The sequence below is a fragment of the Sinohyriopsis cumingii genome, unplaced genomic scaffold (genome assembly GCF_028554795.1).
Source record: "Sinohyriopsis cumingii isolate HCF-2022 unplaced genomic scaffold, ASM2855479v2 utg000127l, whole genome shotgun sequence".
Taxonomy (NCBI): Eukaryota; Metazoa; Mollusca; class Bivalvia; order Unionida; family Unionidae; genus Sinohyriopsis; species Sinohyriopsis cumingii.
Window position 1 is genome coordinate 7,561,977 of NW_028315871.1, and position 14,217 is coordinate 7,576,193.

Sequence of the window (14,217 nt, forward strand, 5' to 3'; positions counted from 1 at the left end):
TGTTTCTGTAAATTCATCTCCAACATTGAAAAGGTGTGGGATATATGAGAATTGGGGTTATGTTTAGATTTTCCATGTTTCAGTACCATGACAATTAATGGAAAACATGCTGTCATTCAGCCTGTCTGTAAGTCGTTCATATTTGTTAACTGGATGATTTATGTTTGTCCTTCATTCAATTTTTTGTTGCAATTTTCTATTTTTCCGTACAACAATTTTTGTCTCCCCTTTTTTGTAGAAAATATTGAAACATAGTATGTATAAGGTCATCTTTTGTCAGCAAATGTCAGCATCTAAATGTTAAAGTCTTTTGTTTGAAGCTTTTAATGTAAACCCTAACACTAAGTGCTTTAAACATATCTTGTTCATGAATGGTCAATTTATCTTGGTTATATCATCAACAACATGGATATCCATCATGGCTTGATGAATACAAGTATGCTCTTTTTATTTACATAAATAAATGTACATGATGCATTTGTCACAGTATAGTGTTATTATTTTCAGCTTCAGATATAGAAATATGTATGTAACATAATATCACTTTCTAGATGCCATCTGGACAAAAGAGAAGAGTCCAGAATTCCATCACTACAGGAAGGTCATTTTATTAATGATGGAAGAGTTGAACATTTTAGCCAGGCCAAGGTTGTGGTCTCAGGATGCTGAAAAAATCCAGGTCAGTTAATACAAAACTGTAATTTTATGATCTTGTTTTCATTTTTGACTTAGTAAAATTTATTGATCAACCTGGTCATCATGGAATCAACTCTGTAGCAAAGAGCTTCAGAATTACATGGATAAGTTATACCCCACTAGACAATAATATATACCTTCAAATAATATTTCAGATGAATAAAAGTTTTTACAAATGACTTCTGTATTCCTAAACTGGGCACTTGTTCTTAAGAGAACAGACAATCAGCTTTAATGACACATAAAGTGTGTTTGAATCTTGAATGTGTCTGAAAATTGGGTTTTCACTTTTTTATAAATATACTTATAAAAAGTTCAACTAACTTGTATTTCAGGTGGAGGATTACTTCCTCGCCCCATTCATGCTGCATGAGGCAACACCAAAAGAACTCATCTCACCTGGACCAAATGCCAAGGAGGACAGTACATCCAGCCTTTGCTTTGTATTTACAAATAAGTTTTTGCCATCACCTGTCTTTAATAGGCTTCTTGTTGCATGTGTGGCTCACTGGCCCATTGCTAAACAAATGTCTTTCAATCTAATATTCTGTGGCTGTGGTGTTTTTGATCTTGATCCTTATCACAGATTAACCATGTACTTCAAGGAGTATGTGATCTTTGTTCGAGTGAAAAGATTCGGAGGTACATCTATACATCCATCTTCAGAGATTTGCAGGGCGGCCAGAGAGTTCATCTCTAAAAGCCTGTCCAGAATAATCAGAAACCTGGGTCATAGTCTGCAGTTTGTGCCACATATACAGTGCCCAGATTCTGATCCAGACAGTCTTGAGGGTCTGATTGATGTGTCACTGCTCCAGAAGAGTGAGAAAGTACCCTGTTATTCCCATGTCAAGAGTCATATTCTTGAGTCATTTGAGGTACTCAGATTCTGGTTTGAGGAAGAGGTAATTATGAGTCCATAGCCCTCTAAAGATCTGTCCAAAGCTGAGGTCTTTTAGCAAATACCTTGCTCTCTAATGTAAATTATGATATAATATAACAAGTGCTATGAAGCAAAAACCATTAAGATGAGCATGAAAAGCATATTGCTTCAAAATTGTTCCACCTGGTAGCATGTTAGTAGACAAAACAAAATGTTGACTATGTTTGATATATTTCACACAGACATCATGGATAGCTAATTCTTGCTGCAACTTAAGTCAGGGTCACATTGTTAAACATGTTGGCATGTAAATAATGCTGTTTTCTATACCTTTCAGGAACATTCTGATGAAGAATGTAAGTATATATTTATCTCTTGGTTTAATATAAGAATGAAATACATTGTAACACTCTGTTTCAGCATTTTCTCCAAATCCACTAGATAGAATTTAAATAAATTTAACAGAAAGCACCCTGACATTAACACACAACAGAAAAACATTCAGGCAACGTCTTAAGAACTGCCAAAGTGAGTTTGACCAAATTTAACAGAAAATATCCTTACATGAAGTCCTTCAATATTTATACAAGTGATGCCTTTTGTCATTGAAATTGACATCCATTACCAAAAATAGGAAATTCTTTAAAATTGCTTCAATAAAGCTGGTAAACTAAAGTTGACCAAATTTTACAGAATTCATCTTTGCATAAGGTCTTTCAAAAATCACATGAACAATGCAGATTTGCCCTCCAATATGGCAGCCATTACAAAAGAAATGAATAAGTCTTTCAGTGTTTGAAAGCATCACACTAACCCAGATTTCTTGGCCAACTGCATGGAGGTAGAGGATGTTGGGTGAGCAGTGCGAAGTGCACTTGGGCCTCCTGTTTTAAAAACCCAGAACAATCAAGAGACAATGAAATAAAGTAAGTAACTGACTGTTTTGATGACCTAAAGTTACAAAGACAAGCTGAATGTAATGAGTAATATTTCCTCAGAATATTTATTTAACATCTATATTTATAGTCTACTGCTGATAGAATAAACTATTTTTACAAAGGAGTTCTTATAAGTGTGTTTGTGATTCATTTGCAATCTAAGTCTCAAAATGGCAATTTGATCTGAACACCAAACACAGATTTTTGAGAAGTTCTCGTTACATGGATCTCAGATGTTCTCTTTACATGGATATTAGAACTTCTCAATACATGGATATGAGATTTTCTCTTTATATTGATATCAGATATTTTCATTACATGGATATCGGATGTTCTCATTACATGGATATCAGATGTTCTTATTACATGGATATCATATGTTTTCATTACATGGATATCAGATGTTTTTATTACATGGATATCAGATGGTCTTATTACATAGATATTAGATGTTCTTATTACATGGATATCAGATGTTCTTATTACATGGATATCAGATTTCTTATTACATAGATATTAGATGTTCTTATTACATGGATATCAGATGTTCTTATTACATGGATATCAGATGTTCTTATTACATGGATATCAGATGTTCATGTCAGATAGATATATATGTTCTTATTACATGGATATCAGATGTTCTTATTACATAGATATTAGATGTTCTTATTACATGGATATCAGATGTTCTTATTACATGGATATCAGATGTTCTTGTTAGATAGATATCAATGTTCTTATTACATGGATATCATATGTTCTTATTACATGGATATCATATGTTCTTATTACATGGATATTAGATGTTCTTATTACATGGATATCAGATGTTCTTATTACATGGATATCAGATGTTCTTATTACATGGATATTAGATGTTCTTATTACATGGATATCAGATGTTCTTATTACATGGATATCAGATGTTCTTGTTAGGTAGATATCAATGTTCTTATTACATGGATATCATATGTTCTTATTACATGGATATCATATGTTCTTATTACATGGATATTAGATGTTCTTATTACATGGATATTAGATGTTCTTATTACATGGATATTAGATGTTCTTATTACATGGATATTAGATGTTCTTATTACATGGATATCAGATGTTCTTATTACATGGATATCAGATGTTCTTATTACATAGATATTAGATGTTCTTATTACATGGATATCAGATGTTCTTATTACATGGATATCAGATGTTCTTGTTAGATAGATATCAATGTTCTTATTACATGGATATCATATGTTCTTATTACATGGATATCATATGTTCTTATTACATGGATATCAGATGTTCTTATTACATGGATATCAGATGTTCTTGTTAGATAGATATCAATGTTCTTATTACATGGATATCATATGTTCTTATTACATGGATATCATATGTTCTTATTACATGGATATTAGATGTTCTTATTACATGGATATCAGATGTTCTTATTACATGGATATCAGATGTTCTTATTACATGGATATTAGATGTTCTTATTACATGGATATCAGATGTTCTTGTTAGATAGATATCAATGTTCCTATTACATGGCTATCAGATGTTCATAATTACAAGGATATCATGGTCTGGAACACTTTTGACTTATCTTTTAAGTCTGAAAAGTGTGCAGAGATTTAAATTTGAATACAGGCATGCCATGAAAGAATAATTATTTTTTTATTTGTCTTCTGTTCTCAGTAATTGTTTGTTTGTTTTTTGACCTGTACACATATATTAAAGAGTATTTCATGATGGTATTGCATAAATATTGTGTCTCATTCTTAAATGTAAAGAGATATACCATTTGATGGAGACTGAAGGGATCATGGCTTTCAACTGATGCTTAGCATTCTTTAAATAAAATATTATTAATATTATTGTTATTAGCAGTAGTAGTAGTAGTATTTCGAGACCAGAGTTCCATCATGGTAGTAAAGCTATTTATTATCCAGCTGTCTTAACCTTTAGGAAATGTTAAAAGATAATGAAGATATGCTTATAAATTCTAATGGAATTACGTAATATTCTTATATTCTAAATCAGAATTTCCTTTGAATAATATCATTATAATCATGTTCCCTTTTATAAGGTCAGACACATGCCATTGTTCTTTTTAAAACAAATTTAAATCAGTGTTTTGGCTCTGAATTTAACTGACCTTATGAAAACATTGGTAGTTTAATAAGAATGAATCTAAAACTATTGCATTAAAGTTTTTCCTTGCTAGAGGATGATTTACTGTCATAGTTTTAATTCTATGTCACTCAGAGCACTAGTGTGTAAGCAAGGTAATGGTTTTTTTTAGAATGTAGATTAAAACATTATTATTTATACTATATGATTAAATAAATATAAAGCCACAGAAATGTATTGATACTTATTACCAGTTCAATATTTGATATTTTTTTAAAACCATAAAATCATTTAAAACTCCAGTAAAGTCGAAATTCATTTTAGGTGGGTAAGTACTAAGTTACATTTTGTATTGTAAAAGTCATCTTTATGATTCACTGTGAAAATATAGTGACTGTCTCAGCCTAAAAATAAAGTCTCAGACTATTCAAAAAGAATGACTATGCTTTGTTAAAGAACATAATTGTATGAGAAAGTGTGTAAATTTCAGACTTTTCAACATGTTCTGTCCTTCAGCTTCTTCTTGTCCAATGCCAGTCCGATCAACCAGTGACACTGACAGGTTCATGCGCATCGCATATTTGTTGGTTGATATTGGATCACAGGTACTGCGACAATTTTTGAGTCATCATGTGTCCACTACCAGCAGCAGCCTGGACCAGTATCTTGCCAGAAACATAGATACCATCACCACTCTTCATACAAGGAGGATTTTGAACGACTCCCAACATGACATCCTGTTCCCACCAAATGGAGATAATACAAACCTTGATGACTATGATATCACACTTCTGTTGACCCTCCTTCATAACATTTTTCCTTCCCTGAGTGGTCAGGAAAAGAGTATGATGCAAAGTCTGCGAGATGACAGGAATCCGTGCTGGGTCGAATCTTGATATAATCAAGACTTGGTTCCACAGGATAGAAACAGTTGAGGAATCATTAGAAATAGTTCAAGAATCAGTACAGACATTGATATCAAAGGTAGAAGAACTAGGGAAGAAGAGAGTGGATGGTGGAAGCTAGGTATTATAATGATAACAGAATCGTGCATAATCAAACTTGATTCATATTTACAGCTTTTAATTTGATAAGCAACCATTATTGATAAGACCTGAATGCATGTCTATATTTAGATTATTTATAGCTAAAAATGTTTGATGAATTCAATTCTTTCCAAATTCTACAAGGGGTACCACATTTAGAGATAAAAAATTAAACTCTTAGGGTTACATGTCACACAAAGTGTCTTCTAGGGAGATTTTCATGCCAAATTATCAGATATATATATATATATATATATATATATATATATATATATATATATATATATATATATATATTTGCACTTGTGTTTGTATTTGTGTTCTTTGAATTTGGTGAACTGCCAAGTCCATCCATCCATCAATCCATGATACAGGCATCTATCAATATATGTGCTGTGTTTTTTTACAGTGCCTGTGTCTATCTTTCAATCAATCCATCTACTTCAGAGGTTCCCAATCCCTGGGTTATGACCCTAATCAGGGTTGCAAGGTCATTCTGTAGTGTACAGAGTATTGCCAGGAATTTGTTTGAGAGTGCCAAAACTTATAAAAATGTGGAAACTTGGTCATGAGGCTGTGAACAAATATTTTTAGAGTTGTGGCCAAAAAAGGTTTGGAATCACTGATCTAGCTCCATGCTATATCATTTATTGGCCATCTTTCTTTAAGTCTGTATGTAATCTATTTTTCTTATTTCATCTTGTCATTCTGTGTGTTTATACTTCAGTCTTTCTGTCAGTTTGGTAAAGTACTACAAAATCCTTTTCAGATTTTTACAGAAGCAGTGACACAATTTCAACAAGTAAGTAATTTCTTCTTTTTCAACTTTGTGTATTTATATTAAACATTGTAGTGGTTATTTGAAGCATGAACTCTGTAACATATGTGTTGAATTTCATTATCACCTTTCCAGTGAAGGAGACAATAATAAATTTTGCCTGTTTGTTCAAGTCTTCATATGTTCCTACATTGATGTGTTTGTGCTCATTTATTCATTCATTATACCATCATTATATTCTTGGACCTCATTTCACCTACAATAATCAAAAATTGTATGTAAATACATATTCACAATAATTACAAAAATGTTAATACTTTTAAATTTTGAACTATTCATTTTGCTATGCTGTCATTATCTTGTACTCCAGCATATTTTCTTTTTTATCAGATGAGTGTAGGTATACCAGCTAGATAACATGTTTCCACTTATGAATCATCAACTAAATGTGTTGATATTTGACTTTCAGGTATCAAGGCAGATATATAAGTATTCTACTTAAATTTGCAGCAGTGACCTCTATAGTGAATATGAAGCTGGGATGGTTTGAAGCATTATGTTTAATTAGACCATTGTTTCCTGCTTTGTTTGAATTCATTGTTGAAAAATTTGAGGATTGTAATACAGTGACAGTAGAAATGAATTTTCACAATTCTCATCTTTGAAAGCCTTTAATGAGTCTATATAAAATTTAAAAGACTTTGATTTTAAATAGAGCAGCTGCGTACAGAAAATATCCTTTTAAACACTTGAGTATAAAGAGAATATTAATGAACCATATTTTCTGATCCTTGGAGCATCCAGAAATGGTCTGTAAAGATGAAAATCTGTGTTTTCAAAAGATTTATGATTTATTATAGTATATTATTATAAGTAACTGAATCATTCTGACTTGTGGAATAGAAGTTTGAAATATATGAGATCATGACTACAAATTCAGTTTGTTTGTCAGCAGAAAATTAATTCAACACAAGATGTAATCAACATAAGATGTTATCACAATTCATTACTTAAACTACATACAATTCTGCAGTCTTCTTGAGTAAAGTGCCTGTTATCACAATTCATTACTTAAACTACACAAATTCTGCAGTCTTCTTGAGTAAAGTGCCTGTTATCACAGTTCATTACTTAAACTACATACAATTCTGCAGTCATCTTGGGTAAAGTGCCTGTTATTACAGTTCATTACTTAAACTACATGCAATTCTGCAGTCTTCTTGAGTAAAGTGCCTGTTATCACAGTTCATTATTAAACTATACACAATTCTGCAGTCTTCTTGAGTAAAGTGCCTGTTGTCACAGTTCATTACTTAAACTACATGCAATTCTGCAGTCTTCTTGAGTAAAGTGCCTGTTATCACAGTTCATTACTTAAACTACATGCAATTCTGCAGTTGTCTTGAGTCAAGTGCCTGTTATCACAGTTCATTACTTAAACTACATGCAATTCTGCAGCCTTCTTGAGTAAAGTGCCTGTTATCACAGTTTATTATGTTATGTTTATTTAATTTAATTATTTGTTTGTTAGTTTTTAAATTTTTAAAAAATTCTATCAGATGTTATTGTAATGTAACTTTGTTTACTGGATTTGATATTGTCTATAATAGAGTTCAGTTCTAACAAAAAAAATTATTTTTGACATAAACAATTAATAATAGAAACATTATATCTATTGCTGACCTAGTTCCTGACCTTGTTTCAAAATAAGCGGCAGTTTTGGTGAACGTTTTTTAAAATTTTTATTTTTAAAAATTCTTTCTCAGAGTAAGAATTGTTATGTTATAATTTTCATGTAACAAATTTCCATTTCTTCTAGAAGGTTGAACTCTTGACTCCCATCCAGGAATCTGTTTTGCATCTTACATTAGCCTTATACCTAATGTTTTGTATAGAAGTAGTCAGTGGACTATACACTTTTGACATGTTAAGTTGTGTCGTTATGACCAGTTTGGGCAGAGATTTTATTTTCTTCAAATTATTGTATTTCAAGTGATTATTTTCCCTGGAAATACTAGTGATCTGAATGAATTCTTGGACAAGGACATTTATTGAAACTTATAAAGAATTAAAAAACTGGAATAATATTTTCTGTGATTCAACAAGAGACTGTTGACACTGCACCACTTCGCAGGTTAAACAGACATCATTGTCTTTCATTTTGGATTTCATCAAAATTTGAACTCAGTTTCATTCTTATTATTGCTAGGACTTCTAATTTTAATTCTTGGATTATTTTTGGATTTGATTCGCAAAACCATAAGTTCTTTTTTCTCATTTTTCACTTGATATTCTAGGGAAATAAATTATTTGTTAAATTTTACAAAGCTTGTTGTCTTCACTTTTTCCAGTTACCCTTTGTAAGAGACTAGACTCATAACAATTACTTAAACTACATACAATTCTGCAGTCTTCCTGAGTAAAGTCCCTGTTATCACAGTTCATTACTTAAACTGCGTACAATTCTGCAGTTGTCTTGAGTAAAATGCCTGTTATCACAGTTCATTTTCCCATTTTCTTACTGTCATGCACACATGATAGTCTTTTAATACATTGTTTAGTGGGATTGTGGGTTTAATGCCATTTTTCAGGACATGATAGGCTATGCATTGCTGCCAGTATATTTGGTAGAGGAAAACCCCAGGAAGAACCACTGACCCAAGGGATGCAACAGGCAAGCTTTCTCACATACCCAAGTTTGCCAAGCCAGGATGTGGACCTGTATGGACTGTGGGGAGATGTCAGTGTCCTGTAAAAGCAAGCACCTTAGACGAGTCAGCTTCCTGAGGTCACATTGTTTTATTAAAATGATCAGGTTGTATATACCGTATTATTTTTGGAATATTTATATATGTCAGATACTGATTTTACCTTGTAAGTTTGTGTGATTCAGGTTTCTAATTTAGCTTTAAAAAAAAAAATCTGTAATATTGATATGATATCTGCAGTGTGGCAGTTTATAGTGACATCTAGCATGCCACAGACATGTAGCATCATGTCCCATCCATTCACATTATCCTGGCACCAGGCTGACCAGTCCTAAAATTAACCTCTTAATACCAAGTGCTAAGTGAGGCAGTTGTTAGTACCATTTTTTTAAAGTCTTTGATTTGTCTCATCCGAGGCTTGAACCTGCAACCTTCCACATCCAAGGCCACCGGAGCGGACATTTTACCTTGTAAGGCTTTAAGACTTTAAAATTGCAGTGATCTTCTGATATAATATTGAAATGTATATTTATTATTTATTTATATGATATTTATTGAATTACTGAAAACGTTTATTTATATTTCAGGTTTCAGTCTATTTCATTTATTTCAGCCTCCAATGTTTGATGCTGGTGAAATGATAGCACACCCTATTATTCAGAAATTCAAGGATGCTGTCAAAAAAGTTGGCAAAGATATGGGATTGACAAGAGGTCTGCTTTGATTAATAAAATTCATGGTCAGGCATTCAGTTAATGCTTGAATGCTACAATGGCTTTGTGATAATTCAGAGGATTGTAAATTGTTATGCATGGACTGAGGGAAATATCTCTTGATAAGAAGCCAGTAGATTTCAGTGTTTTCCTAGTTAATAATGGAAATAAGCTTATCTGTTGAGGTTCTTATTGATGAAATTGGTATTGTCACACCAATCAGCATTGTACTGACTGCTCTCAGTTGTGAGTGCAACATATAAATTCTGTCGCAACAGTTTGAAAACCAGCATATGAGGTCTAATGGAAATACCTCAAAATGTATCTTGTCTGTAGATATTTGATTTCTTTTTGAAAAATGTTTACTTCTTATTTTATGGTGACTGAAGAGTGATACTGGTTATTGTCTGTCATACTGACAAAGTAGTTTTTAGTTATTTCTGTGTGTAACAAGCTGCCATTATCATTAAAATAAACATTGGTAACATGCATTTTGATAGGCAGACACATGTATTTGTTGTTCTGTATGGACATTTTCTGTTACAATGCTCTGTTTTGACAAACAATACAGTTTTTAGCTATAGTGGTCATGGACCAGAAGAATGTGTATGATGACCCAGTATCTGTCATCTGTCTGTTCATCCTCCATCTATCTGTTGGCTACTCCTCTTAAACCAATTGGAGGATTGTCATGAAACTGCATACGCTTTCATCCCAAGGTCAGTTTGGTGCTTAAAATGGTGCTATTGGGACATCTAGTATGGCATTGGGACATCTAATATGGCATTGGGACATCTAGTATGGCATTGGGACATCTAATATGGCATTGGGACATCTAGTATGGCATTGGGACAGCTAGTGTGACATTGGGACATCTAATATGGCATTGAGATATCTAGTATGGCCACCACTGTGTTAATCTGGAAAATCTTTTTATTACTACCCCTCCTGAATAAAAGGTCATATCAACATGGGAGTTTCAATTAAAGACTTTTGTGTCAACCTGGATTGAAAAGAAATGGTGCTGATCTGACTTCCAATGTGGCCACCATGGGTGCCATCTTTAAAAACTTGATATCGTTATTCCTGAATAAAAAGTAAAATTGTTATGAGGTAAATTCACCAGAAGAATTCTAATGGTGTCTGCACTTTCCAAAACAAAATGTTTCCTATTTAATATTTCAATATGGCTGCCAATTTGAAATATTGTTGTCACTACTCCAGCTGTATGGATGGTGATATCAGCATGAAATTTCCACCAAAAGCTATTTTGTGATATCCAGTTACTCCTAAATGAAACTGGTGTCAATCTTACATTATGGTTGTCATGGCATCCACCTTGAAAATATTGTTACTGCTACTCCTTCAGAATGCATTGTCATATCAACATAGGGTTTTCACCAGAAGATTTATGATAGCTTGTTGATTCTAAATAACTATGGTACCAATCTTGCTACAATTAGCCATCCTTAATACATTTTTATCACTAATCTTCCCCAGTTTATTGGCATGTAACAAGAGTTTTTCACCAAATGATTCACATGATGTCTAGATGGTTATTGCTGGCATTATTGCTACATTCTGACTGATTGATAAAGATCTGAATCCTAAAATAACCATTATTTCTAGTTCTGATGGGATAAATAAACCTTAGAACTTAAAGATCACTTTTCTAAAGACTTTATTTAGAATTATGTCACACAATGCTCTGAAACATTAGTCTGTAAGTAAAGCCTTACCAGGCAATATCCCATACTGTTTGAATTGAATTCATAATGCCTGGGGATGCTGCAAGTCAAATCAAGTCAAATAGCTCATGTTATATACTGTGGTAAGCAATTATATTTTTTACATTCTATATATATATATATATATATATATATATATATATATATATATATATATATATATATATAATCATGCTTTAATAGTTTAATATTACTTAGCATTGATAAATGCTGCTCTTTGTAAGTTGTGTACCTTTGATCCTTATCAATACAATTATTTTTGTCTCCATGTGGAGAGGTTGTTGGACACACTTGAATTAAATCATTCTTGTATCATTATAGACTTTATTGTTGTGAAGCTTCTTTATTTTATATTAAGAATGATTTTTATTTGCATGCTATCACTTTTATAGCTGCAGTTATACTTTTATTGCATGTTAAACCATTACCACTATAATAAATATGAAGAGACAATTGTCTGGTAAAGATATAGAATACTGAAGTTTGTGTGTCTAAAATACAAATGGTGTCCAGTTTGTATGTATTTACTTGTATTCGTTTTCAGTCCTGATTTATCCATTCCTACATATACTTTAAAATAAACATACATGATTAAGATTTATATTGTCATGTATTTTTATCTGTGTACAGTATAATGCATATGTTTATTGCCAAACTATTTTACAACACACACACACATACACAAACACACACACACACACACACACACACACATATATATATATATATATATATATATATATATATATATATATATATATATATATATATATATATATATATATATATGCCAAACATTGACAAAAAAGTGTAGTTTTTCTTTTAAGATAAATGCATTAGAATTTTTCTCATCATAGTTACGTGTGATTTTGATAGGAGAGGATTAAGACTACAAGTGTTATTTTGATAGGAGAGGATTAAGGCTGCAAGTGTTATTTTGATAGGAGAGGATTAAGACTACAAGTGTTATTTTGATAGGAGAGGATTAAGACTACAACTTTTTATTTTGATAGGAGAGGATTAAGACTACAAGTGTTATTTTGATAGGAGAGGATTAAGACTACAAGTGTGATTTTGATAGGAGAGGATTAAGACTGCAAGTGTGATTTTGATAGGAGATGATTAAGACTATAAATGTTATTTTGATAGGAGAGGATTAAGACTACAACTTATTTTGATAGGAGAGGATTAAGACTGCAAGTGTGATTTTGATAGGAGATGATTAAGACTATAAGTGTGATTTTGATAGGAGAGGATTAAGACTACAAGTGTTATTTTGATAGGAGAGGATTAAGACTACAACTTATTTTGATAGGAGAGGATTAAGACTACAAGTGTGATTTTGATAGGAGAGGATTAGGACTGCAAGTGTGATTTTGATAGGAGAGGATTAGGACTGCAAGTGTGATTTTGATAGGAGATGATTAAGACTATAAGTGTGATTTTGATAGGAGAGGATTAAGACTACAAGTGTTATTTTGATAGGAGAGGATTAAGACTACAACTTATTTTGATAGGAGAGGATTAAGACTACAAGTGTGATTTTGATAGGAGAGGATTAAGACTGCAAGTGTGATTTTGATAGGAGATGATTAAGACTATAAATGTTATTTTGATAGGAGAGGATTAAGACTACAAGTGTTATTTTGATAGGAGATGATTAAGACTATAAGTGTGATTTTGATAGGAGAGGAGTAAGACTACAAGTGTGATTTTGATAGGAGAGGATTAAGACTACAAGTGTGATTTTGATAGGAGAGGATTAAGACTACAAGTGTGATTTTGATAGGAGAGGATTAGGACTACAAGTGTGATTTTGATAGGAGAGGATTAAGACTGCAAGTGTGATTTTGATAGGAGATGATTAAGACTATAAGTGTTATTTTGATAGGAGAGGATTAAGACTACAAGTGTGATTTTGATAGGAGAGGATTAAGACTACAAGTGTGATTTTGATAGGAGAGGATTAAGACTACAACTTGTTATTTACACAAAGCTAACTTTATTTGTAGGATGCAGTTTTTGTAAATTTTATGCTGCCTTCATTTGCTACTGAAATTTTTGACCTAATTTTTACAACTTTTGTGTCTTTAAATAAATTTCCTTGATTTTTACACATGATTGTATTGTTTTTCTTTTACTGTAAATTTATTGAGTTCATTTTCACACTTCAAGTGCTTGTTATGCACGGGTCTCACACATCAAGTGGTTGTTATGCACAGGTCTCACACATCAAGTGGTTGTTATGTACAGGTCTCACACATCAAGTGGTTGTTATGTATAGGTCTCACACATCAAGTGGTTGTTATGCACAGGTCTCACACATCAAGTGGTTGTTATGTACAGGTCTCACACATCAAGTGGTTGTTATGTACAGGTCTCACACATCAAGTGGTTGTTATGTACAGGTCTCACACATCAAGTGGTTGTTATATACAGGTCTCATACAGGGTCTAATATTTTAATATTATTGAAAAACCTGAAAAGGATTTTTGGTTTTCATCAGCTGGATTTTGTAAAGATGTGAATTTTTAGGATATATTTTTCAGATGTCAACCCGTG

At 32.2% G+C, this 14,217-nt stretch overlaps 1 protein-coding gene across 3 annotated transcripts in view; it reads left to right on the top strand.

Annotated features, from left to right (window-relative positions):
- The window catches only part of LOC149774883 (uncharacterized), a 99,093-nt gene extending 85,322 nt beyond the window's left edge, over nt 1–13,771 (top strand). For 2 of the 3 annotated variants that reach the window (XM_089944693.1, XM_089944694.1), the window contains 6 exons: nt 552–679; nt 1,032–1,601; nt 1,917–1,935; nt 5,179–5,688; nt 6,478–6,510; nt 9,808–13,771. In XM_089944693.1, the coding sequence (XP_089800819.1) occupies nt 552–679; nt 1,032–1,601; nt 1,917–1,935; nt 5,179–5,558 (1,097 nt within the window). In that variant the 3' untranslated portion in view covers nt 5,559–5,688; nt 6,478–6,510; nt 9,808–13,771. Of the gene's footprint in view, nt 1–551; nt 680–1,031; nt 1,602–1,916; nt 1,936–5,178; nt 5,689–6,477; nt 6,511–9,781 lie in introns of all 3 variants that reach the window. The other variant, XM_089944695.1, reaches the window with a different exon arrangement.
- Nucleotides 13,772–14,217: the final 446 nt, after the last annotated feature.